This window comes from Electrona antarctica (genome assembly GCF_951216825.1).
Source record: "Electrona antarctica genome assembly, chromosome: 2".
NCBI lineage: Eukaryota > Metazoa > Chordata > Actinopteri > Myctophiformes > Myctophidae > Electrona > Electrona antarctica.
Genome location: NC_136807.1, coordinates 10,248,572 through 10,274,720, shown reverse-complemented (window position 1 = coordinate 10,274,720; position 26,149 = coordinate 10,248,572). Strand labels below are relative to the sequence as shown.

The 26,149-nt window shown below is 41.0% G+C and overlaps 1 protein-coding gene across 1 annotated transcript in view; it reads left to right on the top strand.

The window, feature by feature from the left end:
• The window catches only part of cfap74 (cilia and flagella associated protein 74), a 77,226-nt gene extending 62,945 nt beyond the window's left edge, over positions 1–14,281 (top strand). Inside the window, exons 27-39 of the mRNA XM_079524302.1 lie at positions 1,328–1,471; positions 2,461–2,615; positions 5,612–5,743; positions 7,158–7,267; positions 7,403–7,458; positions 8,022–8,141; positions 8,750–8,914; positions 9,977–10,100; positions 11,032–11,186; positions 11,930–12,062; positions 12,867–13,000; positions 13,668–13,802; positions 14,149–14,281. Of these exons, the coding sequence (XP_079380428.1) occupies positions 1,328–1,471; positions 2,461–2,615; positions 5,612–5,743; positions 7,158–7,267; positions 7,403–7,458; positions 8,022–8,141; positions 8,750–8,914; positions 9,977–10,100; positions 11,032–11,186; positions 11,930–12,062; positions 12,867–13,000; positions 13,668–13,802; positions 14,149–14,262 (1,677 nt within the window). The 3' untranslated portion in view covers positions 14,263–14,281. The remainder of the gene's footprint in view (positions 1–1,327; positions 1,472–2,460; positions 2,616–5,611; positions 5,744–7,157; positions 7,268–7,402; positions 7,459–8,021; positions 8,142–8,749; positions 8,915–9,976; positions 10,101–11,031; positions 11,187–11,929; positions 12,063–12,866; positions 13,001–13,667; positions 13,803–14,148) is intronic.
• Positions 14,282–26,149: the final 11,868 nt, after the last annotated feature.

Genomic DNA, 26,149 nt, shown 5'->3' with positions numbered 1-26,149 from the left:
CTTCGAATCAGCTGTATTAATTTACTTTTTGTGCCCAAGGCACAGAAATGGGCAAATCTAAATCTCAGGCCGTTGCTTGCACATCGGCTGTTTTCACAATATATGTTTTTTTGAGGGGCGTTAGCTCCTCCTATGTCCAGCTTTTAGGGGGGTGTCCACAAACATTAAATTCCCATTGACAATGAATGGACAATTTTACGTCATAGTGTAAACGCAAACATTGATATGTAATAGGAGGCTTTCAACTCTCAACTGTCAGTAAGACGTCAGCGATGATGATGTACGATGATAAGAGCTCCCCTCACTTCACACGGGTGTGATTTTTATTTTATTTGTTACTGTCAATATCAGGTTATAATGGTTGGTCATATATTGTTATAGTGTCCTGTTCTCTGAATATATTTTGTGATCCAGAGATTTAGCAGAGCTTTTTGTCCCTACTCCCTGTGCAGAGATGTCTGGTCTTTTTGTCCCTACTCCCTGTGCAGAGATGTCTGGTCCATTTAGCAGAGCTTTGTGTCCCTACTCCCTGTGCAGAGATGTCTGGTCTTTTTGTCCCTACTCCCTGTGCAGAGATGTCTGGTCCATTTAGCAGAGCTTTTTGTCCCTACTCCCTGTGCAGAGATGTCTGGTCTTTTTGTCCCTACTCCCTGTGCAGAGATGTCTGGTCCATTTAGCAGAGCTTTTTGTCCCTACTCCCTGTGCAGAGATGTCTGGTCCATTTAGCAGAGCTTTGTGTCCCTACTCCCTGTGCAGAGATGTCTGGTCTTTTTGTCCCTACTCCCTGTGCAGAGATGTCTGGTCCATTTAGCAGAGCTTTTTGTCCCTACTCCCTGTGCAGAGATGTCTGGTCCATTTAGCAGAGCTTTGTGTCCCTACTCCCTGTGCAGAGATGTCTGGTCTTTTTGTCCCTACTCCCTGTGCAGAGATGTCTGGTCCATTTAGCAGAGCTTTTTGTCCCTACTCCCTGTGCAGAGATGTCTGGTCCATTTAGCAGAGCTTTGTGTCCCTACTCCCTGTGCAGAGATGTCTGGTCCATTTAGCAGAGCTTTTTGTCCCTACTCCCTGTGCAGAGATGTCTGGTCCATTTAGCAGAGCTTTGTGTCCCTACTCCCTGTGCAGAGATGTCTGGTCTTTTTGTCCCTACTCCCTGTGCAGAGATGTCTGGTCCATTTAGCAGATATTTTTGTCCCTACTCCCTGTGCAGAGATGTCTGGTCTTTTTGTCCCTACTCCCTGTGCAGAGATGTCTGGTCCATTTAACAGAGCTTTGTGTCCCTACTCCCTGTGCAGAGATGTCTGGTCTTTTGTCCCTACTCCCTGTGCAGAGATGTCTGGTCCAGGTGACATTTAGTCCCACCCTGTCAGAGAGCCAGATCAGAGACGAGGCGGCGCGTCTCCTTTGCCAGTCGCTCCAGCAGCACGAGTTGGAGATGACCTGCGCCGAGTCAGGAGTAGCCGCTGAACAAGAGGTATGTATGGGGGCAGTACAACAATACGTTATGGCCAAAGCCCAGCAGCACACGTACACAATCTGGTCTGTCCTGTCTATGTTCTGCCTCAGAAGTATGATCCTCTCTTTACCGGTGAAACTTTATTTTATCCGTATTCCTACTAGTGTTGATTTCGTCAACTAAAACTATGTTCGTCGACTACCTTTTTTCACTGAGGAAAACTGAATAAAAACCTAATATAAACTAAACTTGTTGATGACGTCAACAAATAAAAACTAGACTAAAATCAAAGTCATTTTGTGCTTGCTTGTGCTCAGAAAATAGCCGATCTACAAGCTCACCTGACAATGCGTCGCAACGCGGCAACTTGATGGCCATTACGACGCCATCAAGGTGCCGCCAAAATACATTTTAGTCGACTAAATCAACTGTAGATTTAGTCGACTAAACTCTTACGATATTTAAAACTAGACTAACACTAAAACATTCCAGGTGACTAAAGTAAAATGTGACTAAAACTAATTGAAAATTATTCAAACGACTATGACTAAAACTGATTAAGGCCTGTAGGCTACTTACATTGTATGTAGATCTGATATTTTCTCCATTAATTAATTCATCTATTAATTTAATTCATTTTTGAGTGGTTCAAACCACTCCAACAACTGGCTTTGTACCCGTGTACCCGTGTTCGTACCAAAAAAATGAGCATGGTTACTATGGTCACTCAGTTCACACAGGTGTGATTTAAAAAATAATGAGCATGGTTACTATGGTCACTGACATTACGCCAGACCACAGCTGTTGACTCAGTTCACACGGGTGTGATTTTTAATAAAAGAGAGAGAAAATAGGGACACCAGGGTTAATGTGGTTAACCCTAATTCATTTATTCCTCCTCGTAGAACCTTGTTGCTCGACGAAAGAGAACTGATTGTCAGCTGACATTCAACTGTCATTATTTGTAGTGAATATGATGATATTACAGTTTGTTTGTGTGTTGTCAGATTAAACAAGAACTCGTAGGGGAAGCCAGCAAAGGAAAGGTGTCACGACCACAACCCAAACAGGCTATGAACCCAAAGAACAGCAAGGCTTCAATCGGCAGCCCCAAGACTGACACGCCTTTCAAATTCCCCACTCCTGCTGAAATAGAGCCTGGGTAAGATGCTGTTTCCTTAGCAACAAAAAAAACAATTTGAGTGGTGCTAGGCTGCTAGCCACTCCTTTATGCAGCTTTGTGTGTCTATATGTATGTATATGTCTGTCCCTGTGTCCGAGCATGGACAGCTAATACCATTGGATGGCACTGTTGAGCAGCGACACACACACACACACACACACACACACACACACACACACACACACACACACACACACAGAGGCCAGGGAGGTGTACAGTACAGTACATTTCATTTCTGCTGGGCGTGGCCTCAGGAATATCAGCACTGGATTCTCCACCCCTTTTCGATGAATCTAACATGGTTAAAATGGAGTTTGAAGTTACAATGGGTTTGTATAGGAAGGGGGCGGGGCAGCAAAATTAATATCAAATATCTAAATACTGAATCGAAAAGCGATAAGCGATAGAAAAGCGATAGAAAAGCGATATGCGATAGAAAAGCGATAGGCAATAGAAAAGCGATAGGCGATAGAAAAGCGATAGGCGATAGAAAAGCGATAGGCGATACAAAAGCGATAGAAAAGCGACAAGTGATAGAAAAGCGATAGACGATAGAAAAGCGATAAGCGATAGAAAAGCGATAAGCGATAGAAAAGCGATAAGCGATAGAAAAGCGATAAGCGATAGAAAAGCGATAAGCGATACAAAAGCGATAGAAAAGCGATAAGCGATAGAAAAGCGATAAGCGATAGAAAAGCGATAAGCGATAGAAAAGCGATAGACGATAGAAAAGCGATAGACGATAGAAAAGCGATAGAAAAGCGATAAGCGATAGAAAAGCAATAAGCGATAGAAAAGCGATAAGCGATAGAAAAGCGATAGAAAAGCGATAAGCGATAGAAAAGCGATAAGCGATAGAAATGCGATAAGCGATAGAAAAGCGATAGAAAAGCGATAGAAAAGCGATAAGCGATAGAAAAGCGATAAGCGATAGAAAAGCCATAAGCGATAGAAAAGCCATAAGCGATAGAAAAGCGATAAGCGATAGAAAAGCGATAGAAAAGCGATAAGCGATAGAAAAGCGATAGATAAGCGATAGAAAAGCGATAAGCGATAGGCGATAGAAAAGCGATAAGCGATAGAAAAGCGATAAGCGATAGAAAAACGATAGAAAAGCGATAAGCGATAGAAAAGCGATAGATAAGCGATAGAAAAGCGTTAAGCGACAGAAAAGCGATAAGCGATAGAAAAGCGATAGAAAAGCGATAAGCGATAGAAAAGCGATAAGCGATCGAAAAGTGATAGAAAAGCGATAGGCGATAGAAAAGCGATAGGCGATAGAAAAACGATAGAAAAGCGATAAGCGATAGAAAAGCGATAGATAAGCGATAGAAAAGCGATAAGCGATAGAAAAGCGATAGAAAAGCGATAAGCGATAGAAAAGCGATAGAAAAGCGATAAGCGATAGAAAAGCGATAGAAAAGCGATAAGCGATAGAAAAGCGATAGAAAATCGATAAGCGATAGAAAAGCGATAAGCGATAGATAAGCGATAGAAAAGCGATAAGTGATAGAAAAGCGATAAGCGATAGAAACGCGATAGGCGATAGAAAAGCGATAAGCGATAGAAAAGCGATAAGCGATAGAAAAGCGATAGGCGATAGAAAAGCGATAGGCGATAGAAAAGCGATAGGCGATAGAAAAGCGATAAGCAATAGAAAAGCACATGATAAAATGACCAGGTTTTTTTTACCAGCTGCTATGCAATAGCAAGCTGAGTAAATGAGAAAAAGAGGTTGCGCATCAGCAATGGTTTTCAGTGGAGTGCTAAACCCAAATCCAGTATACATCAAAAAATAGGAATTAAAAAATTCCAAAAAGGTAGCACATCCGAAAATTAAATAAATGGCGGACAAGTACTCACATTTTCATTTTCTTGACACACACCAAAAAGGAACGCTTACGCGTTTCGGCTATGAGCCTTCATCAGAGCATGAGCAAGCTGAGTCTATCATCGATGCTCAAGCTAGTCCTCTAGTCCAGCTGGTTTTCTCATTGGCTGATGTATCTGCGCACCGCAAATATGTCTGGGCAGAAACGAACGACTCAGAACACAATAGTTCCGCCTTAGAGAATGCTGGTTCCTACCTAAACTACTGAAACTACAGAGGCAGGTATAGCGGACCCCCGCACATAATAAAAATGCAGCTGGTAATTCATTGATTTAATCAATTCTTGTTTTTAAGTGAAATATTCAAAATATCCAAACGCATTTAAGTGAAATATTCAAAATATCCAAAAGCATTTACATGAGTGCACTTTAGTATCATGTACTGTTATCTTAGAGCAATATTGCTTTCCTCAGCCTCCCTAAAAGCGTTTCTGTGTTGAGAAGTAGAAGTACTCTGAAGTCAATTAGTTACATGGTAAAAGTTAATGCATGGTGGCGAGATATGAGCCATCGCGCACTTTGCTCCCGATGCTAACGTGAATTCATCAATATTTTCTTTGGATTTCTTTTCTTTGGATTTGGACTGATTATGCAATGCATAGCATTCTCTCCTGGGCATCGCCAAGTACAGCTACTTTGCATGTAATATTTAACACACACACACACACACACACACACACACACAAACACACACACACACACACACATGCTGTATATCATCCCTGTTGGGCAAAAACCTTGCATCTCCATGTTTCATTATATATTTCCAGAAATGAATATTGAATACCATATTTTATACCTTGTGTTATATGACAGTGTCGTGCAAAGCACATGTGCGTGCGTGTGCGTGTACGTTTTTGTGTAAACTTAGAAGAAAAAAGAAGAAGAAAGCAGAAAAAGAAGGATCCTCTTCACTTACAGCATTAGATTTATTGAGCAACATTTCGGGTCGTTCAGACCTTCATCAGGCATGCTTATGTGTACACAATGTAAACAAATGAACCCGTAATGACACCGAGGCTCTTACTGTGTGTAGATCTGTGTTGATTTGTTTCGTTGTGTTAACCCCGGCTCCATTTCTATAGGTCAGAGGAGTACGAACTGGGCCGGGCCTCTGCGCTTCAATCGTTTGCATCGTGCTACAGCAGTCACACTGTACCCTGCTTCGTGGCAGACCCTCCGGCCGCCGACCACCCGCAGGCTGAGCCAACATGGAGGTGGTATATTATCTCGTCAGCTTTCCTTTCCACACCTCCTCTCCTGTGCTCTATTCCCTCGTAACATCACATTCACAGTCGGCGGCGGTGGCTCAGGGGTAGAGTGGCTGGATGGTAACCGCAAGGTTGCCAGTTCGAACCTGGCGTCCCCCAGAGTTAGTGTCAAAGTGTCCTTGAGCAAGACACTGAACCCCTAATTGCTCCTGATGTGCTGGTTGGTGCCTTCCATGGTTTGGTGTGTAAAGCGCCTTGGCACTATGTCAATTTACCATTTACAGTCACGAGTCACCCTCTGAAACAGTGGTTCCCAAACTTTTTAGCCTGTGACCCAAAAGAGAAACAAACTAGTGAAAATAGCAGATCTACAAGCTCACAACACGACGCTTCGTGACGCGTTATGAGCTTGTAGATCGGCTTTTTTCCTACTTTCCTACTCTGAAATATGTTTGTAGTCAAACAATGTGTTTTAACGGTGATTTCACACCAGCAGCTGCGAGAGAATGTCTGTAGTGTGAACAATCTTCAAATTCAATGAACTGACTATGACCGAGCCGAGGTATGAGTGCCAACTTGTATAAGTAAGTGAGTTGTGTTCCAGTGAGAGCTCAGTGTTCCGAACAGATCAAAGCTGTACCCCAGGTGTGTTGCTCACAGTATGAGCAGGAGAAGTACAGTTAATGCTTGTCTCTGCATGGCAGAGACTGTTTGTAAAGGATTTATGCATTTTAGGCATGAAATAGACCAGGGGTGGGCAACTTTGATGATGGAGACTAAGGGCCACTATATTTCCAAACTCATTCCAGAGGGGCCACATTGCATATTGTTGCTGTTGGGCAGAAACAACCTCTTATCTCCATATTTAACTTTTTTGTAAATCATTCTAGTATTAGCTTATCTACAAGCTCAAAATGTGTTGCATCGCAACAAAATTTGAGCTTATATATGAGTTATTTTTTAATTAAAATCCAAAATTTCTTTTGATATTTTTATCATATTTTTTTAAATTTAATTTCATATGTATTTAGTTAGGTTGAATGTTTGGAATTGGAACAACTGAAATCAATATATCAGTATACCGATATTAACCTGTGGGCCACATTAAGTGAAGGTGGAGGCCGCATGTGGCCCCCGGGCCGCCAGTTGCCCAGCTTTGAAATAACCTAGATGCATTTCACACATGTGATAACTCTATAAACAGAGACATGGAATAAATAACAAGCAATCTTGTGGAAAGCTAACACAGAGAACACTGACGCTGAAAACTGGAATATGCTCACATATTATACACACTGAACTAACTAAGGACAGTGATTATGCAAGTGCACTGTTATGACAAGACACAGGTGTACTCAATCACAAATTGATGGTTTCATTGTTTGACATCATCCTTCATGTCTTTGTGTTGTTGCTTCAGTCCACTGAATACACTGTACCTGGAGCTGCGTTGTGCTGCCCTACAGCCCCATCTGGTGGTGATATCAAATAATGGACAGTCCACTGTAAACTTCCATCAAGTAGCAGTGGGTCAGTCATTTTGAAGTCTTTCTTTTAGCCCATAGGTTCATCATATGACATGTGTTACTGTGTTCAGACTCAGAGCACACTGTCTGTTTGTACTCTTTGTATATATCTTTTTTTTTAATACATTTCTTTTCTTAGGACAGAAAGTGATCAAACAGTTTACAGTGAAGAATATTTCCAAGGAATGTTTGGATGTATCCTTTTTTTCAGGTCACTGAAGTAGCTATTACTGACTTGTAAAAGTACTAAAGAAAAAAACAGGGTCTGAATTCATTCACATGGTTTCTTATACTTTCACTGTCATTGCTCGTACCGTAGCACCATATTAGATCAAAATCGTTTGGTATAAACCACGTAAACCCTGGCATCCCTAGTTTTTCAAATGTTGAACAATTTTTGAACAATACAAAGGAAAGTAATAATGCCATGCCACTAGCAGATCTACAAGCTCACAATGTGTCGCGTGGTGACGCATTGTGAGCTGGTAGATCTGCCATTTTCAAAAGATTTGTATACATTTGAAAAGTTGAAATAGGGCATTCTGCAGTACTTCAACGCCAATACTTTTGTACTTTTACTCAAGTACCTTTTACATTCCGTAACAGAGTAACAGAGTAGTTCTACATGGCAGTATCGATACTTTTACTTACGTAAAACAATTGAGTACTTTTTCCACCACTGGTTACAGAATTGGTTGTAATGATTTAGCTTTCATCTATCTATGTATGCTTTTCCTTGACCTCCGACCTTTGCCCAGCTGAGGTCATCAGTGCTGGACCTCAGTGGTCCATTCTCGTTGCTCAACGCTCTTAGATGCTTTGGACCTGGAGAGGTTCATAACCTTTTATTGGCCTTCAGTCCTGACCAAGACAAGAAGGTGAGATGTAATGATGACATTCATTCATTCATTCATTATATGCACAACACAAAACACACAATAATGGCCTGTTTGATGAGTGGGTTGAGGCACAGTCTGGTAATTAGATCACCAATTCGACCCCCGTAATAGTCGTGTTAATTTTGTTGACTAAAACGATGACGAAAAATGTTCGTCGACTACCTTTTTTTCACTGGGGGAAACTGAATAAAAACCAAATAAAAATAAAAAACACATTTTTTTATTTTGTTTTACACTATCACATAATGAATGTCCTTATTTGGTCATAATAACACCCACTTTAATACTGAATGTCAAGTCTCCAGGTTTTCTTCAGAATATGTACAATTATTTACTATGGCACACTGGCACAGTAGTCTAGTACTAGTGGTTCTCAAATGTTTTATTTGTAAAGACCCCCTTAACTGAGTGTTCAAATGGAACCGGACGCGTAAGGGTTCATTTGGTTTGGTCATTCAGGGCTATCTATTCATGTGTTTCTAACATTATTGTGCACTCATTTGATATGTCCGTGGCAAAAATGTAATGTTGACAAAAAATGTCCACCACAAGCCAACATGGTGATGACCCCTGCTCCTCCCTCCCAGTACCGTGAGACTCTGGACATACACGTCCACTGTCCCAGGAGGACGACGCTGGCTGTGACGCTGTGTGGGGAGGGGGTGCAGTCTAACGTCGCCTGCTCGCCCGCCGGAGACCTCCTCGACCTGGGTTACGTGCTGGAGCAGGAGAGCGCCTCGCGTGTCCTCAAGGTCGGTGGTGGAAAAAGTACTCAAATGTTTTTACTTAAGTAAATGTCTAAATGCTATAATATAGAAAGACTCTGTTACAAGTAAATGTCCGGAATTCAAAATGTACTTGAGTAAAAGTACAAAAGTATTGGCATCAAAATGTACTTAAAGTACTAAATATAAAAGTACTCATTATGCAGCATGTCCCATTTTGATATTTTCTAATCTTTTGTAAAACAAACAGATCTACAAGCTCACGATGCATTGCATCGCGACGCATTGTGAGCTTGTAGATCTGCTATTTTCAAATGGCCGGAAATGTACAATGGGCTGAAGTGGGTAATGTATTTTTTGTAATAATAATCAAAATCTACAAACTACTAACTATTTCTCAAAAGTAGGCCAGTAGCCTGACAATGCATCTATTAGAGTAACATTACACAACAGAATAAGTAAATGTTAATTCACTAATTATGGACTACTTATAATTAGGCTGGCTTTATACAGTGAAATTACTTTCACGCACATGTACATGTACTTGCCTGAGACCTAGCTGGAACTAAGCTAGTGTAAAGCCCTCACAACACACGTACAGACACAACAGTTTCACAACTTTGTGAAATTTGCTTCAATTTGGCATTTATGCATTTAGCAGATGCTCTTGTCCAGAGCGACTTAGAAAGTGCAAGATCAGAGTAAATGGCATGAACCCTAGTCGACCAAGAACAGGGTAAGTGGACGAGTAAATAGAGTGCCAAGAAAATAATAATAATAAGTGATCGAATCAAACTAGTTAGGATAGCAAATAAACATCAAGATCATAGCTTGTAGATCTGCTTGAATGCATGAAAACTTTAGACACCACCTCTGAATGTGGCTCAAGTCACATTGGAAAAAATCCCATGTGACTTGTATGTGACCTGTCTGCATTTAGACTTATTTAAACAAATCGGATTTCAATCTGGATGTGGCACAGATCTGATTCAGGCTAGATTTGGCTGCCAGTGTAAATGGGGCCTTAATATGACTCGAACCTTAGTGGCAGGTATCCAATATTCATCCTGGTCTCTCTTTCTCGTCCAGTTGCAGAACAGCTCGTGTGTGGCGGTGGGTTTCAGAGTACTGCTGGCCAGCATGGCTGTGCCCAGGCCTCAGAGTGGAGCCGACTGCTTGCTCAGCAGTTACCCACACACACGGACCACTGTGGGTAAGGCCTGACCTCAACAAGGACAATTTAGCCTGAGTTGCATACCGTGTCGCACACCATAAATACTGGTAGACGGTCGACTATACAAGCACACAATGTTCCAGTACAGCTCGTTGTGAGCTTATAGATTGGCTGTTTTTGGTGTCTAATTCCCCAAAAATATTGTTTCTTTTTTCTTTTTCTTTTTAAGAATACATCCACACAGAATGCAAATATTACATGAGCGATAAAGCAACAGAATTGTTTTATTCAGACTTTTCACCACAAATAAATGCATCAACCTGTATGGATGAGGCATCAATTATATGAAATTTACAAAGATAAAACAACCCTTTATGTTTGAGGGGCGCTAGCCCCTCCTATGCCCAGCTTTCTGGGTTTGATTGGCTGATCACCCCATAGCGATGATTTGATTGGCTGAGAAAAGTACAGTACATATTGAAGATAAAAGTGAGGGCAGAAAAGTGAAGACGCTTGTGATGATTTGATTGGCTGAGCATAGTATGTGATGATGTATGATGATAAGAGTGCCCCTCACTTCACACGGGTGTGATTTTTATATTTTCTCCCACACCTCCCTTCCACCCATCCCCAGGAGGCCAGACATACAAACAACAACACATGTATAAAAAAAGAAATCACACCCGTGTGAACTGAGTGGTGTAAGGTCTTATATAGAATGATCAGCTGTGGTCTGACGTAATGTCTGACGTAATGAAATCACACCCGTGTGAACTGGGTGACCATAGCAACCATGCTAATTTTTTGGTACGAACAGACAGACAGACACGTAAACTAACAAAGCCAGTTGTAGGAGTGGTTTACACCACTCAAAAACAATAAGCTATATGAATAGCTTGATGTGAAATATGATGAGCATATTAATGGCCGATCAATGTCACAAGGTTTGTTCCATGTTGACCGGTACCAGGAACCCAGAACTACAGTGGGCTCAGTGTGTTCAGTGCGAGTCCCATGAAAGGCTCCATAGCTCCAGGACAGAGCCAGGACATCGTGGTCACCTTCCAGCCTGATCACCCATCCATCCACTACTCTGACAGACTCACCGTGGAGCTCAGCAACAAGGTCACTAGAACACATACACTGAGCACTTTCACTATTTTGGGCATGCAAATAGGCAAAAAAAACAACCTTTGCCGTGATTTTTTCCACCCTAAAACATGATCATCAGGTCTTGTTGTTATATAAGGAGGTATAATGTTTTCAAAAAAGTGTACAGTATTTGTTAAAATGTTGTTTTTATGTGGGAACCACCAGTTCATTAAGTATGCCTGGTGGGTGGTGATGGGTGGTGATCCACCTGAAGTCCTGAACTGAAGCCGCACCCACAGCTGTAGTTGTATGATAAAGGGGGAGGGGCTGATAGTGTGATGTCACTATATTACTGTTTATTTCATTGGCCCGTTTGACTGTCAAGGGTTCAGCCTCCAGGAAGAAACCCTAAATATAAAGTTAATACACCATTGCACATAAAAACAATTCCAGGGTGTCTAATGAAGTACTGTCACCTCATAGACACATGAAAAACTGGAAAAATACAAAAAATGTGGCACTCCCTCTTTAAGCATTATGTTATACTTTAGCTATTGAAAAATAGCAGATCTACAAGCTCATAGTGCGGCACTGAGTGCCGCGCTACAAGCTTGTAGGTCTGCTATTTTTGAAAAATCGTGATTTAGAAGACATTAGTAGAATCGTCCTCAGGTCTAAATGGGTTTAGAGAATGCATGTCTACAATGCGTTGTGTTTGTGTGCCCATATACACAGAGCCAGACTTACCCTAACCCTCAGCCATTGTCATTCAACAGAGTACAGCGTGTGTGATGGATCTGAAGGGTGCTGCTTGCTCCCACACCATGTATGTGTGTGGAGGAGACCCGCTGGAAGTGAACATTGAATCTCTGCTGCCCCTCATAGGAGACAGGAGGACTGAATTCACAGGTAGTCGCAGCTGGAAACTCCTAACCTTTTTGCCCTTCTCTGTCTTTATTTCTCTTGCTTGCTAGATGGTCTGCACAAGCACATTATCTCTCTTTTATTTGTGTCTTAATCATTCATAGTCCATGCTCAGATTACTCACTTTAATGATGTAACGGTGGGACAAGTGTTAAAAATAATACATTATTCATCGTGGAGATGCTGGAAATCAGATCTGAAGAATGTGGGAAACAGAATATCTAATAAATAATATAATATTAACATCACGATTCATTCATCCAATATTGTTATATTACAGAAGAAGCTAGTACCATATCCTAAACCTACTTCTCTATCTGGGCAAATCTTTCATTTTTATGCATATAGCTTTGATATCCTTTGAAAATTCAATGGTATATCCAGCTAAATACAATGGCACGTTGTGCGCTTGTAGACGGCATTTTTCAGTATGCGACACAAAGGACATCCAAGTAATAACACTGATGCATTCGAGCCGCTTTGTAAATGCTGCATTTATATAGCGCTTTTATCGAAATCGCTTTACATAGATTGTGCATCACATTCACCCATCGATGCTGGAGGAAACCATGCAAGGCACCAACCTGCACATCGGGAGCAATTAGGGGTTCAGCATCTTGCTCAAGGACACATCGACACTAACTCTGGGGGAGCCCGGGATCGAACTCGCAACCTCACGGTTCCCTGCCGGCCACTCTACCCCTGAGCCACTGCCGCTTTGTTTACTTAAACCAGACGTGTCGTGGCAGTAACTGCATCTTTCTCCTCTGTGCTTGTGTGGCGTGCTAGACTCGGAGAGGTCAGAGAAGCCCGTCGTACCTGTGCTCCTGACTCTGAGGGCGATCTACGGTGAGGGGTCCATGAGACCCGCTGTCAGAGAACTGGAGGTGGGCTGCATCCGCTCCACACATCCTGGTAAAAAGGTACAGTAAGTAAGGGATCAACAGACACAAAACAGTCCGGTTATTTTCAGTAGACATTTGGCTAAAATAACCAGGCAGAACTAACTATATCGGGGGTATCCAGAGAACTCGCCAGTTTACCAACACGCCGCGATTTAGTGCATTTTAGTTTTACTTCACCTTAATTTAAATTGCATTGAATTGAGAGAGAGAGAGGATAGTTGTTTAGAGTTAACATTAGAGAAAGTAGGAATGCTAAAAGTTTAAACACCAAAGTACCGAAACAATGTAATTCATTAGTAAACAATTCCTGAAATGGTAGGCCTTACTTATCATTGGTATTCACATACTCACCTTTTTATCATCATCTAGCTGACCATTTACTTGCACCAAATAATTTGATCACTTTGGAAATGAACTATACCATCTGTGGGTTTGACATACTACACCGATGAAGACAGAATGTTAGCATAACGATGAAGACATTGATGAAGAATTTTCGCTGTGGCGACTTGTTAAACTGACGAGTTCTCCGGTATTCATATCGTGCTGAAACCATTCGTACAAAGCTCATAAAAAAAACTTGTTTCCAACTCAATAACGCCGGCATGCAACATTTCTTTCAGTTATCACACGCATGTCAGAAGTCTACTTTAGTGGATGGCTATGTCTGTATGTCTGTCCGTAGAATGGAGAGTTTCTTTGGGACAACTTGCTGAACTTACAGCAGCAAGGCTTCTCCGTGGAGCCCAGCAGAGGCACAGTGGAGCCCGGCCAAAGACGCACCATCACTGTCACATGGTCGCCCCGTTGTGGCCATAAGGTATAATTTTGGATTAGATACTTTTCGAACCTCCATAGTATGTCTGAAGTGAGAGTGCACTGCTTGGTAGATTCTAAATAGTAGGAAAATAGCATACTGTGTGTATTATATAGTTAGTATGTGATTTAGGGCATGGCCAATGTTTTTGCATACAATGTACAAAGTGTGTGTGTGTGTGTGTGTGTGTGTGTGTGTGTGTGTGTGTGTGTGTGTGTGTGTGTGTGTGTGTGTGTGTGTGTGTGTGTGTGTGTGTGTGTGTGTGTGTGTGTGTGTGTGTGTGTGTGTGTGTGTGTGTGTGTGTGTGTGTGTGTGTGTGTGTGTGCGTGCGTGTGTGTGTGCTTTTCAGCCCAATGAGGTGACCCAGGTATGTGCACCGCTCACTCTGAAGGGGGATGAGACAGAAGTTTTCAACATCACATTGCTGGCTCTGTCCTGCATGGCTCCTACAGAACGTCAGTGAAAGACCAACACAAATAAATAACATAAAATATATATGTATGATTTTGTACTTATTTATTACATTTGTATTCTGATTCTTACCATGTAGCTACACAATTGTCATAAATAAATAAATGAAATTGTTTGGCTGGCTAGGCTTGTTTCTTGTTTCACTACCTCAGATAATGTGGTATATTTTGGAAAATGGTCATGGTAATGATGTGGTGAAATGTAGCATACTCAAATACTGAGTCACTGCAATTTGTATTTTTTCTTTTACTGAAGTATTTTCAATTTTCAATACTTTTTTTTACTTTTTTTTACTTTTACTTCTACTCCACTACATCTCAGAGGCAATATTGTCACTACAATTATTTGAAAACTTACTAGTTACTTTGAAGATTACAAAACATACATTAACCACTTTAGCCCTATTTTCAGAATATTTAAATCTGAAAACATTTTGATGCCAATTTTTGGGCACTTTTATTCAATTCACAGAACTTTTGAAAACGTACAAAGTTGTTTTTAAAAAATCTGACGATGATGTCACTGGTGGATGGGTTTCTGAACTGCCCGCAGCCCTCCTATGAGACACAGACCAAGTAGGAAAAGAATGATGGTATTTAACATTAGTGAGGACAAATTATATGAAGACAGGTTGAAAAATAGTCCTTCAAGGCGTCTATTGTCATACAAATAATTAAGATAAACAATTAAGGGCAGGAAATACAGAAGATTTTGTCAATAAATATTGTACCAGAACCAAAGTTCTTCCTGCTCGGTCTATATCCAGAGGGACACAAGATAAAGCGTAATGAACAAATGTTTATAGATATATGTATTTTACAAGCTAAGAGAGTGATAGCATTGACCTGGAAGAGGCCAGACAAACCAAGTATTACACAGTGGTTCAGGGAATTGACTTTATGTTTACCTTTGGAAAAGATTGCATACATTCTTAAGGACAAACAAGAAATGTTTCAGGAGGTGTGGGGCCGTTTTATAAGATACATAAAGAACAATAATTTGTCACATTTAATGGATGGAGCTGAAGAGGAGTAGTGCTGTTGTTTTGTTTTTTGGTTATTGTTGTTTTGCTTTCTTTATATCAGTAATTGTCTATACTGTTCTTTGTTGTTGTTTTTTTGTATATTTGTATTGTCATTTGTGTGTAAAAAAGGAAAATAAATACATTGTTGAAAAAAAAAAGATAAACAATTAAATTGTCTTTTTTACTATAACATTGGAAGGAATGTATACATTACATTTCTGTTTTCTGCTTTTAGGGTTTGTAAACAAAAATGGCATAGGGCAAATAACTTACAGTACAAAGAAATGACTGACAATGACTGATGGCAATAATATATATATAGTGGAGTGGAAATATCCAATCTACAAGCTCACAACGCGTAGCTTAGATCAGCTATTTCCACATTTCATTTGAGAACTTTAGACAGCAGCTGCTGCAATGTTTCCCGAAAGATGAGTGGTCTGTCTTTGCACCTCTACTGCAACAGGTCTTAACCCATTTTGACCTGAGATCAGATTCTGAAAATGTCTTCTACATCCTGACAGTTTTCTGAAAAAGCTATGTTTCTACGTCAGTCGTTCTTCGATTTTTCAAAAATAGCAGACCTACAAGCTCGTAGCGCGCCACTCGGTGGCGCGCTATGAGCTTGTAGATCTGCTATTTTTCAATAGCTAAAGCATAATATAATGCTAACACCAAAAGGGGTTCCCGCCCAAAATAACACCACAACACTATTAAATGTCCTAGACTAGTCCTAGAATGGCTGTGATATGTATATTGCATACATTCCATTTATTCCATATACAGTACACAGCCATAGATCACTGCTATGCCCTCCTGTGTCTGTGAAATGTATGCAATATCATATGACAGCATTCTAAGGTTAAAGGTTCTTTACTTTAACTAAATGTGACTGTCCATGATGTCATTACACTCACTCAGAAACTTGTTGAAATGTCACTCTCTTCCCCTCTAGCCACATGTCCATCTTGTTGTTATTAATGTCAGCTGGTTTTGGTAGAAATACTGAGTGAAAACCAGCTCCAAACACACAAACATGCTGATACACAAGGATATTAATCCCTGGCTCTTCATTTGGTGAGTGGTTACTGAAAACATTTACCAGGTTGTTTAATTTATAAACATCCGTTTTCAATTTCACCTGTTTCTGTCAGACTGTCTTCCTTCCCACCCCCCATCTCATACCTGCTAAAGGTTGACTAGTTGATTGACACCAGGATCAGATGTCCAATGGCATTGCTTCCATGAGCTTGGTATTAATGTAAAAAAGTAGCTGCATGTCTAGTCCCCAGTGGGCCAACTGATTCTGCATTACATTCACCCACACATTCATACACCGATGGTGGAGGAAAGTCAGGAAATCATGCAAGGCACCAACCTCAAACCTGCACGTCATCAGGGGGAATTTGGGGTTCAGACTGCAGACCCAAGCCTCAAGGACACTTCGAACTGGGAACATCCAGCCACTCTACCACTGATCCACTGCATACAAGCATATGCATATGGTTAGTGCAGCTTCTCCCAGTCCCTAGTGGACCAACTGGTTAATGTCTGGCGGAGCCACCGAGAACTTGCTGGTGGCGGTGAACTGTAGTGTCTTCTGGGAGTTTATAAGTTTGACTTCTTCTCATTCCCTTTCGAATATGTTAAATTACCTTCTCAATTTTGTTCCCTTGTTTCTTTCTTTTTCTTTTTTTGCTATATTTTGATTTAATAAAGAGTTTTCTTAACTTAAACGCCCAATGCATTCTCAATGGCAGTAGCACAAACTTTGGCATGCTACTAGTCCTACATACTTAAACCTAGAAACCCCATTCAAACTTTAAAATGTTCATCTTACGGTGGACATGTTTGCCTGAAAAGGAATCTGAAATGTTTCATAGTTTTAGAAATATAGTGCTTTCAAATTTGAGGAATTTATAATGGGGCTCAATGACAGACCATTGGCACGTAAAAAAAATCACTTTCACCTAGAAACTCCATTCACACTTTTTATAATTCAGCTTACTGTGGAGACACGTGCTGGAAGTTATTACTTTGAATTGTTTTGAGTTATTTTCGTCTTTTTTTGAAATCCTCAAAAATGATGAAAAACGGCATGCTATAGTATGTCGTCCGAGGCCATGAGCTCTAGCCCATGGTCTCGGAGTGATTTTCGTCTTTTTTTCAAATCCTCAAAAATGATGAAAAACGCCATGCTATAGTATGCCGTCTGAGGCCATGGGCTATAGCCCATGGTCTCGGAGTGATTTTCGGCTTTTTTTCAAATCCTCAAAAATGATGAAAAACGGCATGCTATAGTATGCCGTCCGAGACCATGGGCTATAATATAGCCCATGGTCTCGGAGTGATTTTCGCCTTTTTTTCAAATCCTCAAAAATGATGAAAAACGCCATGCTATAGTATGCCGTTTCGCAGTGGTTTTCGTCTTTTTTTCAAATCCTCAAAAATGATGAAAACCGGCGTGCTATAGTATACCGTCCCAGGCCATGGGTTATAGCCCATGGTCTCGCAGTGATTTTCGTCTTTTTTTCAAATCCTCAAAAATGATGAAAAACAGCATGCTATAATATGCCGTCCGAGGCTGTGGGCTGAACTTGAACCCACAACCTGTGGCTCACATATAGACAGCAGCTTATCACAGAGTGCCACCATGCTCTCTGAGGGTCTCCTCAGCTTTCCATCTCTTTCTTGTGTTCTTCTGGATGTTATTCTCCAAAACATGCTGCAGAGTGAAAGTAGGAGGAACTAAGCTGGATTTGAACTCACAACCTCTGGCTCACATGGACTTCATCTTAACAAGGGTGCCAATGAGCTCACTGTGATTTCAAGTTGTAAGTTGTTCTTCTTGGTGTCACTTTTCAAATGGGGCCTTGGGATCATGTACAGAGCATTTGAATACTGTTTGCTGTGCATCAAAGGTGTCTTTAGTGCTTTTAAGTGTTATCGTGGATGTTAATCAGATAATACAGAGGAGAAGCCATGACAGAACACAGACAACCTGGTAGTGCAATGTGTTAAGTGGCTGTCCACATGATCCAGACGTTGTGGGTTCAAATCCCACTCTGGTCTTTACTCTGAAACTTTACTTTGAATAAAGAAGAATAAAAGCGCCCGGAAGTCTCACTCAGTCAGGCTATAATATTATGATAGTGATGGTGCAGTTGGTGAAGAAAAGGACCTTGAAGTCAAAAAATCACTATCAACTAGAAACTCCATTCACACTTTTTATAATTCAGCTTACTGTGGTCACACATGCTGGAACTTTTTACTTTTTACTGTTTTGTAGTTTCTGAGTTATTGAACTTAAACGCCCAATGCATTCTCAATGGCAATAGCACAAACTTTGGCATGCTACTAGTCCTACATACTTACACCTAGAAACCCCATTCAACCCTATTTAGGTTCATCCTACGGTGGACATGTTTGCCTGAAAAGGAATCTTTGAAATGTTTCATAGTTTTAGAAATATAGTGCTTTCAAATTTGAGTAATTTATAATGGGGCTCAATGGCAGATAGTGGCACGTCAAAATATCAATTTCACCTAAAAACTCCATTCACACTTTTTATAATTCAGCTTACTGTGGAGACGCATGCTGGAACTTTTTACTTTTTACTGTTTTGTAGTTTCTGAGTTATTGAACTTAAACGCCCAATGCATTCTCAATGGCAATAGCACAAACTTTGGCATGCTACTAGTCCTACATACTTACACCTAGAAACCCAATTCAACCCTATTTAGGTTCATCCTACGGTGGACATGTTTGCCTGAAAAGGAATCTTTGAAATGTTTCATAGTTTTAGAAATATAGTGCTTTCAAATTTGAGTAATTTATAATGGGGCTCAATGGCAGCTATTGGCACGTCAACAGATCACTTTCACCTAAAAACTCCATTTACACTTTTTATAATTCAGCTTACTGTGGAGACACATGCTGGAACTTTTTACTTTTTACTGTTTTGTAGTTTCTGAGTTATTGAACTTAAACGCCCAATGCATTCTCAATGGCAATAGCACAAACTTTGGCATGCTACTAGTCCTACATACTTACACCTAGAAACCCAATTCAACCCTATTTAGGTTCATCCTACGGTGGACATGTTTGCCTGAAAAGGAATCTTTGAAATGTTTCATAGTTTTAGAAATATAGTGCTTTCAAATTTGAGTAATTTATAATGGGGCTCAATGGCAGCTATTGGCACGTCAACAGATCACTTTCACCTAAAAACTCCATTTACACTTTTTATAATTCAGCTTACTGTGGAGACACATGCTGGAACTTTTTACTTTGAAATGTTTTGTAGTTTCTGAGTTATTTAACTTAAACGCCCAATGCATTCTCAATGGCAATAGCACAAACTTTGGCATGCTACTAGTCCCACATACTTACACCTAGAAACCCCATTCAAACCTATTTAGGATCATCTTACGGGGGACATGTTTGCCTGAAAAGGAATCTTTGAAATGTTTCATAGTTTTAGAAATATAGTGCTTTCACATTTGAGACATTTACAATGGGGCTCAATGGCAGATAGGCCTAGGCACGTCAAAAAGTCACTTTCACCTAGAAACTCCATTCACACTTTATGGAAATTGGAAATACTCAAGTAAAGTACAAATACCTCAAAATTGTACTTAAGTACATTACTTAGTAAGTACTTAGTTACTTTCCACCACTGCATACATCCATGCAGCTGACCTCCCCATTGGTGGATGTGATCCTGGCAGCCAGCCCAGGTGTGTTGTTCTGGTCCTGTTGATTGAGCTGAGCAGGACCTAGAAACCTGCTCCTGCTCAGCTCAATCAACAGGACCAGAACACACACTCGTTACTTTTCTTCCAGTTTATTATACTCGTCGTCAGGTACTACAGACTACTACAGTACAGAGAGCCCCCTTGTGACTGTGGATAACGTGTTCTTCTTCTATGATGTTGGATTTCAGGGATCAAATAATGAATGCATGCATGCATTTCTTTTGCCTACCACTCGCTGACCAGTGTTGTTCAGAGCGCAGATGCTTCTATCGTTTTAGCCTGTATAGTTAAGTTGTCATTAGGCATTCCGCATTTTAGATAACAAGATTTAACTTAAACCTTGAACTCTCAAAATCATTAAAAGTTATTCCTATTGAGTTCAGAATCATTAACAGTCGTCTGGGTAGAATTACTCAATTTCTTTAAATGAGTTTAGTATTAAAAAGTAGGTATCAATACTGCAATCGACATAGAAAGAAGCAATGTTGCAAACTTTAAAGCCTCGATACCCAGGCTACTAAACAGAGGAAGAAATGGCACTTCAAAAAATGTCAAATCAGCCTCATGGCCGTGGCGCTATAACAGGCCAATTCATGTTCTTACCTAAAACTTGATTGATTGATTGATTGAAAATTGTATTAACAGTTTGCAGAATTACAGTACATTTCAAGCACAAACTCAATACAAAGGCTGTTAACTGTGAGTGGATGACCCAATTAAGCATTACACTTGTTTACAACAGGGTCCACCATGTTCAATTCATCAAAACATTTAGAGACGTACAAATAGACACTTCTATATAGACAAAGAACAGTACAGGAATTCATCATAATGGAGGTAAAAAGAGAAAAGAAACATATACAGTGAGGGGAAAAAAGGGGGGGCGGTGGGGGGGGATTCAGATTTTACGGGGGCCAGTTTCGAATTGCAGCCATCCGTAGGTGCCCTTTGAGAGCGGTTTTGAAGGAGTCAAGGGATTCGCATGTCTTAATGACTGTTGGTAGGGCGTTCCACATTTTGGTGGCATAGGAGCGAAAAGAATTTAGTCCCTTGTGTTGTGGCTGATAATTTCCATTTCAATTATTCAACCGGCAGGCTAAACATGGGAGATAAAACCAATCTGTATGACGCGCCATCAAACACAATGATAAAATGATTCATAGAAACGAGCTCATAAGTTTAAAATGTTTATAGTATTTCAGTGCACCAAATATCACAATACAATTAATAAATATATATGTAATAAATATGTGCAAAGAATCCAAAACTATTAAACAGTGAGCAAAACAAACGTGAATGAATCAATATACTAAAGTGCGAGTGCGGTCAACAAAATATGCGTATCCTCCCAGCTCACCCTGCTTCCAAGTTCCAACAGCCTTAGAGTGAGCTGGTACAGATACCCATATTTGTCAACTCCAGGTGGCCACCCACAGAGACGCTCCCACCAATAATGGAGCGTCAATGCGGTGCCCACACCCATCACCAACCAAGTGAAAGTTACTATACCTAAGCACTCTTTGGCTCCTACACCTTGTTTGTGCCGAATCTGGGTTGAACATGATTCGTTGCACTCCCTCTGGTGTTGTGGGTGTGGACTTCGTTAACATTAAGGAAGTATATACACAGGTACATGGGTATCTTGGTGGAGTATCGAATCTTGTGGACCAGACCCATTGCAAGATGCTGTACTCTGTCGCCGACCCTAAGCCATGCCAGTCTGTCAAAGTGGGCAGGGGTGAGGTGGGTTCGGGGGGTGAGGCCAAGTAGGAGCCTGACCAGTTTGTTTTGGGAGGTCTGGAGCCTAGTTTTAAGGGCCTTTGAGGTGCTGTGGTACCAGGAGGTGCATGCATAGTCAAAGAAGCCTTGTACAAGGGCTCCTGTTAAGGTCTTCAAGGTGTTTTTGTCGACCAGTGAGGAGATCCTGTAAAGGAATCTTGTTCTTTGGTTGACTTTTTTGATTACGTTGGTGGCCATTTTATCACCGGAAAGATTAGCCTCCAGGATGGAACCTAGGTAGGTAATTTCATCTTTACGTGTGATAACATTGTCACCCACTCTAACCAAGAAGCCATTTGCCTTGCTGAGATTACTATTAGATCCAAAGAGAATGGATTCAGTTTTTCCCAGGTGTAAAGATAGTTTGTTATCAGCGAGCCAGGTGCAGATTCTACCGAGTTCAGAGCTGAGGGCATTTTCAACCTGCAGTTTGTCCCTGTCCGAGACCAGCAGTGCCGAGTCATCTGCGAACAGGAACAAGTTGCAGTCACAAGCTGAAGTCATGTCGTTAACATATATTAGGAACAGTAGAGGCCCTAGTATGCTTCCTTGTGGAACGCCACAGCTCACTGGGAGGGGGGGGGACAGTGTTCCGTTCACTTCCACCATCTGTGCTCTCCCCTCCAGGTAGGATTGCATCCAGCTCACTGATGTGCTATCGAAACCAATTGCTTTTAGCTTGTTAACCAGTATGGAGTGGTTCACTGTGTCAAAAGCCTTTTGGAGGTCCAGCATGACCATGCCGCAGTATTTGCCAGCGTCCACCTCTTGTTTGATGTGGTCGCTCAAATAGACAAGGCATGTGTCAGTGGAGTGGGATGTTCTGAAGCCAGATTGGAACTCGTACAATAATTTATTAGTGGCAAGATACTTTTCAACCTGTTCATAGACTATTTTTTCCATCACTTTCGAGATGGAGCTTAGAATAGAAATAGGGCGGTAGTTGCCGGGGTCTAATTTACTCCCTTTCTTGTGCAGGGGGGTTACTTTGGCCAGTTAAACTGCACCGATCTGTGTACATCTTTGTAGGCGCACTCCCTAGAGGCCAAGGAAAAACATTTGCCCTGCATTTTTCCACATCTGCCGGTTATAGCGCCACCATGAGGCCGATTTTGGCAAAACACATTTCTGTAGATTAGGCTACTCGTACCCATTTTATCCATACATCACGCAAATTGGTATACAGTATACTATACACTATCTCCATAGTCATGCGATCCACATAATTATGTCCGCTTTCCCATATTCCATCCTGATTGGCTAAGATCGACTTCCAAAGTTTGCAGGATTGCTCCAGATGTTGAACAAATTATTTTTGGGGAATGAACACTACACTTCTAGAGTATAGGCTAGCCTACTAAGAAACATCGCTGAGGGATGGTATAGTGGTCTAATGGTCAGACTCTCAGCACAGATATTCCCTGTTCAAATCCCAGGTCAGGACTTCCTCCTATAGCTAGTTCAATGCTGGAGTATTTCAACTTCCCTTTTACTTCAACAGCACTGAATGAATTATATGGTGTAGTCTTCTAATGATCGGACTCTCATCACAGATATTTCATGTTCAAATCCCAGTCCTCTAATACTTTTCAACTTTACCTAACTGAAGGCTAAAATACAAAAGAACGCTTCAACAATTCTGAGAGATGGTGTACTGGTCTGATGATCAGGCTCTCAACACAGAGGTTCCATGTTCAAGTCCCAGATCTCCTAGTTCAATTCTGGAGAACTTTGAAATATATATATTTCTAGTAAGTGCATGAGCCAAGTATAAATGCAACATTGCACAAAGAAGTCAATATCACTTTTCTCTCTGCACAATTAGCCACACAACGTCCAAGTCAGACGCATGCCAAACACTCACTCAGCAGTCTCAGCTGACTCAGTTCACTCTAATTCAATGTCTTATGATTATGAATATAATGAAATGTAAATGTGTCTTTGTGTGCAGAACACGAAAATCAATCATAGCAAAAAGAGTTGAAAGTGAACAGCGCCAGCGTTGTCCAGTTGAAAATGAACTACGCCGACACGCCATCCATACGACGTTGATACGCCGACCTCTCTCTGGACGGCGTATCAACGGCGTATCAACGTCCGCTCACGCCGTCGGACTGTTTTTGGACTATTTTTGTGTTTTGACAGTTGAAAGTGAACTGAAAATGAACTACGCCGACACGCCGTGCACACGACGTTGATACGCCGTCTCTCTCTTGGACCGCGTAGTAACGGCGTATGGACCTCCGCTCACGCCCGAAAATGTAAGAGATTTCCTCAGTGATAGAATGAATAAGTTACAGCTATATCTTTAATGGATTTAACAGATGGAATGAATTATTACAACTAGGCCTAGTCTTTAGTGGATTTATGTGATAGAATTAAGCGATGGAATTAATAATTATAACTAAATGTCTTTAGTAAAGAAGTCAAATGTAAATAAACATTTATATTAAAATAGCTTAAAACGTGACAAATGTCTTTGTCTGTGCTTGGTGACTTTAGGTTTGGTTCTTCATCAGGTCTGGCTCTTAAGTCCACTGGTAACGGGTATGCGCCTTGTTGATATGAGGTCCGGGGTTCGCCTCCCAGCCGAGGTTACACTTTGAACCACAGTGTTTCTTTCTACCATAGCTACATTGGTTTTTCTATCACTGAGTGGAATCAAACCAAGGAGGATCTCTCACACTTAAAGACTTGAGACGGTAGACCACTGTTAATGAACTCAATTAGAACTTTGAATGATTTGCGAGTTCAAGGTTTAAAGTTAAAGTTAAATGTTATCTAAAATGCCTAACAACACCAACGACAGAAACATCTAGCTGCCCTCTGAACACTAGCCACTTTACACAGTGAGCTGTAGTATAGGCCCTACATAGGAAATGCATTCATTCATTATTTGATCCCTGCGATTAAATCCAACTGGTGTCGTCATCATAGAAAAATGTATTACAGTCACCAGGGGGCGCTCTGTACCAAGACGATCTGACGACGAACTGGAAGAAAATGTATTCGTGTAATGTGTGGTCCTGCTGATTGAGCTGAGCAGGAGCCTGGAGGACATCCATCCATCCATGGGGAGGTCAGAAGCAGAGAAAGGTGAAAAGGAGGAGGCAGCAGCCATGGCTGTATGGATGTATGTGACAATCCACTCTCTGGAGTCTGGAGGTGATGGAAGGAACCCATCATCAGCCACACTCAGCGAAGGATACAGGTCCAGTGCCAGTGGGCACCTCAATGTTAAATTACCATCCCCAAAACGTAAGTCTATGCTTTGGAAAATGGTTGGAATAATAAATGTAAAGTATTTGAACATGCCCAGTACATCTTTAAAACAACTTTATTGACCCTTCAATTCCTTGTTTATCCCCGAAATGACTGCACATCACAGGTTTTGTATTTTGTAGAAATATAGGGCCATAAAACATAGTGTATTTGGCCACTAATTAATCAAATAAATCAGGTGCCCATTGTACCGTTATCCATCATCTAACTGTAAGACACATGCAATCAACATGCTTCCTATGCTTATACATTTATTTTACGTTTATCCTTTTTTTATTCATCGTTTATTATAACTACACAAGCCTTACATTATATTTGGGCTAATAGAAATTAGCGGATCTACAAGCTTACTTAAGCTTACATGATCTTGTAAATCTATTTCTTCTATTTTAATGCCTGGATTGACTGAGATACAACTACTCTCATCACCTACACTAGCATCATCTTCTCTGAACCACAGCATCCTCTGGTGTTGGCAGCGGTTACTTATGAGGATTGACAATTTTGATTTGTATCATTTGTTGTCCGTATGCAGTAAAATGGTGCATTTATATAGCACCCATATCCAAGGCACTTTACAGAGATTGTGCATTAATTTACATTCACACACCAACACTGGAGGAAACCATGCAAGGCACCAACCTGCACATCAGGAGCAATTAGAGGTTCAGAGTCTTGCTCAAGGACACTTCAACACTAACTCTGGGGAGCCCGGGTTTGAACTGGGAAGGCTTGAGCAGGGTTTGAACCCACAACCTCAAGATCATGTAACCAGTGTCCCAACTCACTGAGCAAGGTGCTACATGCCACAACACAGTCTTGCTTTGCCTTTGAGTAACAACATTGACACAAAAAATTAAAAGATGAATACAATAAACAGGAGATTTGACTATCGTTTGTTGTGCTGTTGTTTGAGATGTTTGAATGTTATGAAACAAGCCTCTGGGTTTTCTATCATTATCTATGTCTTTTTGTACACAGCTAGCACAGCTAGTGCCTCACTGGGTGTAGAGCCTGCCTGGGAATCTGGAGGCCAC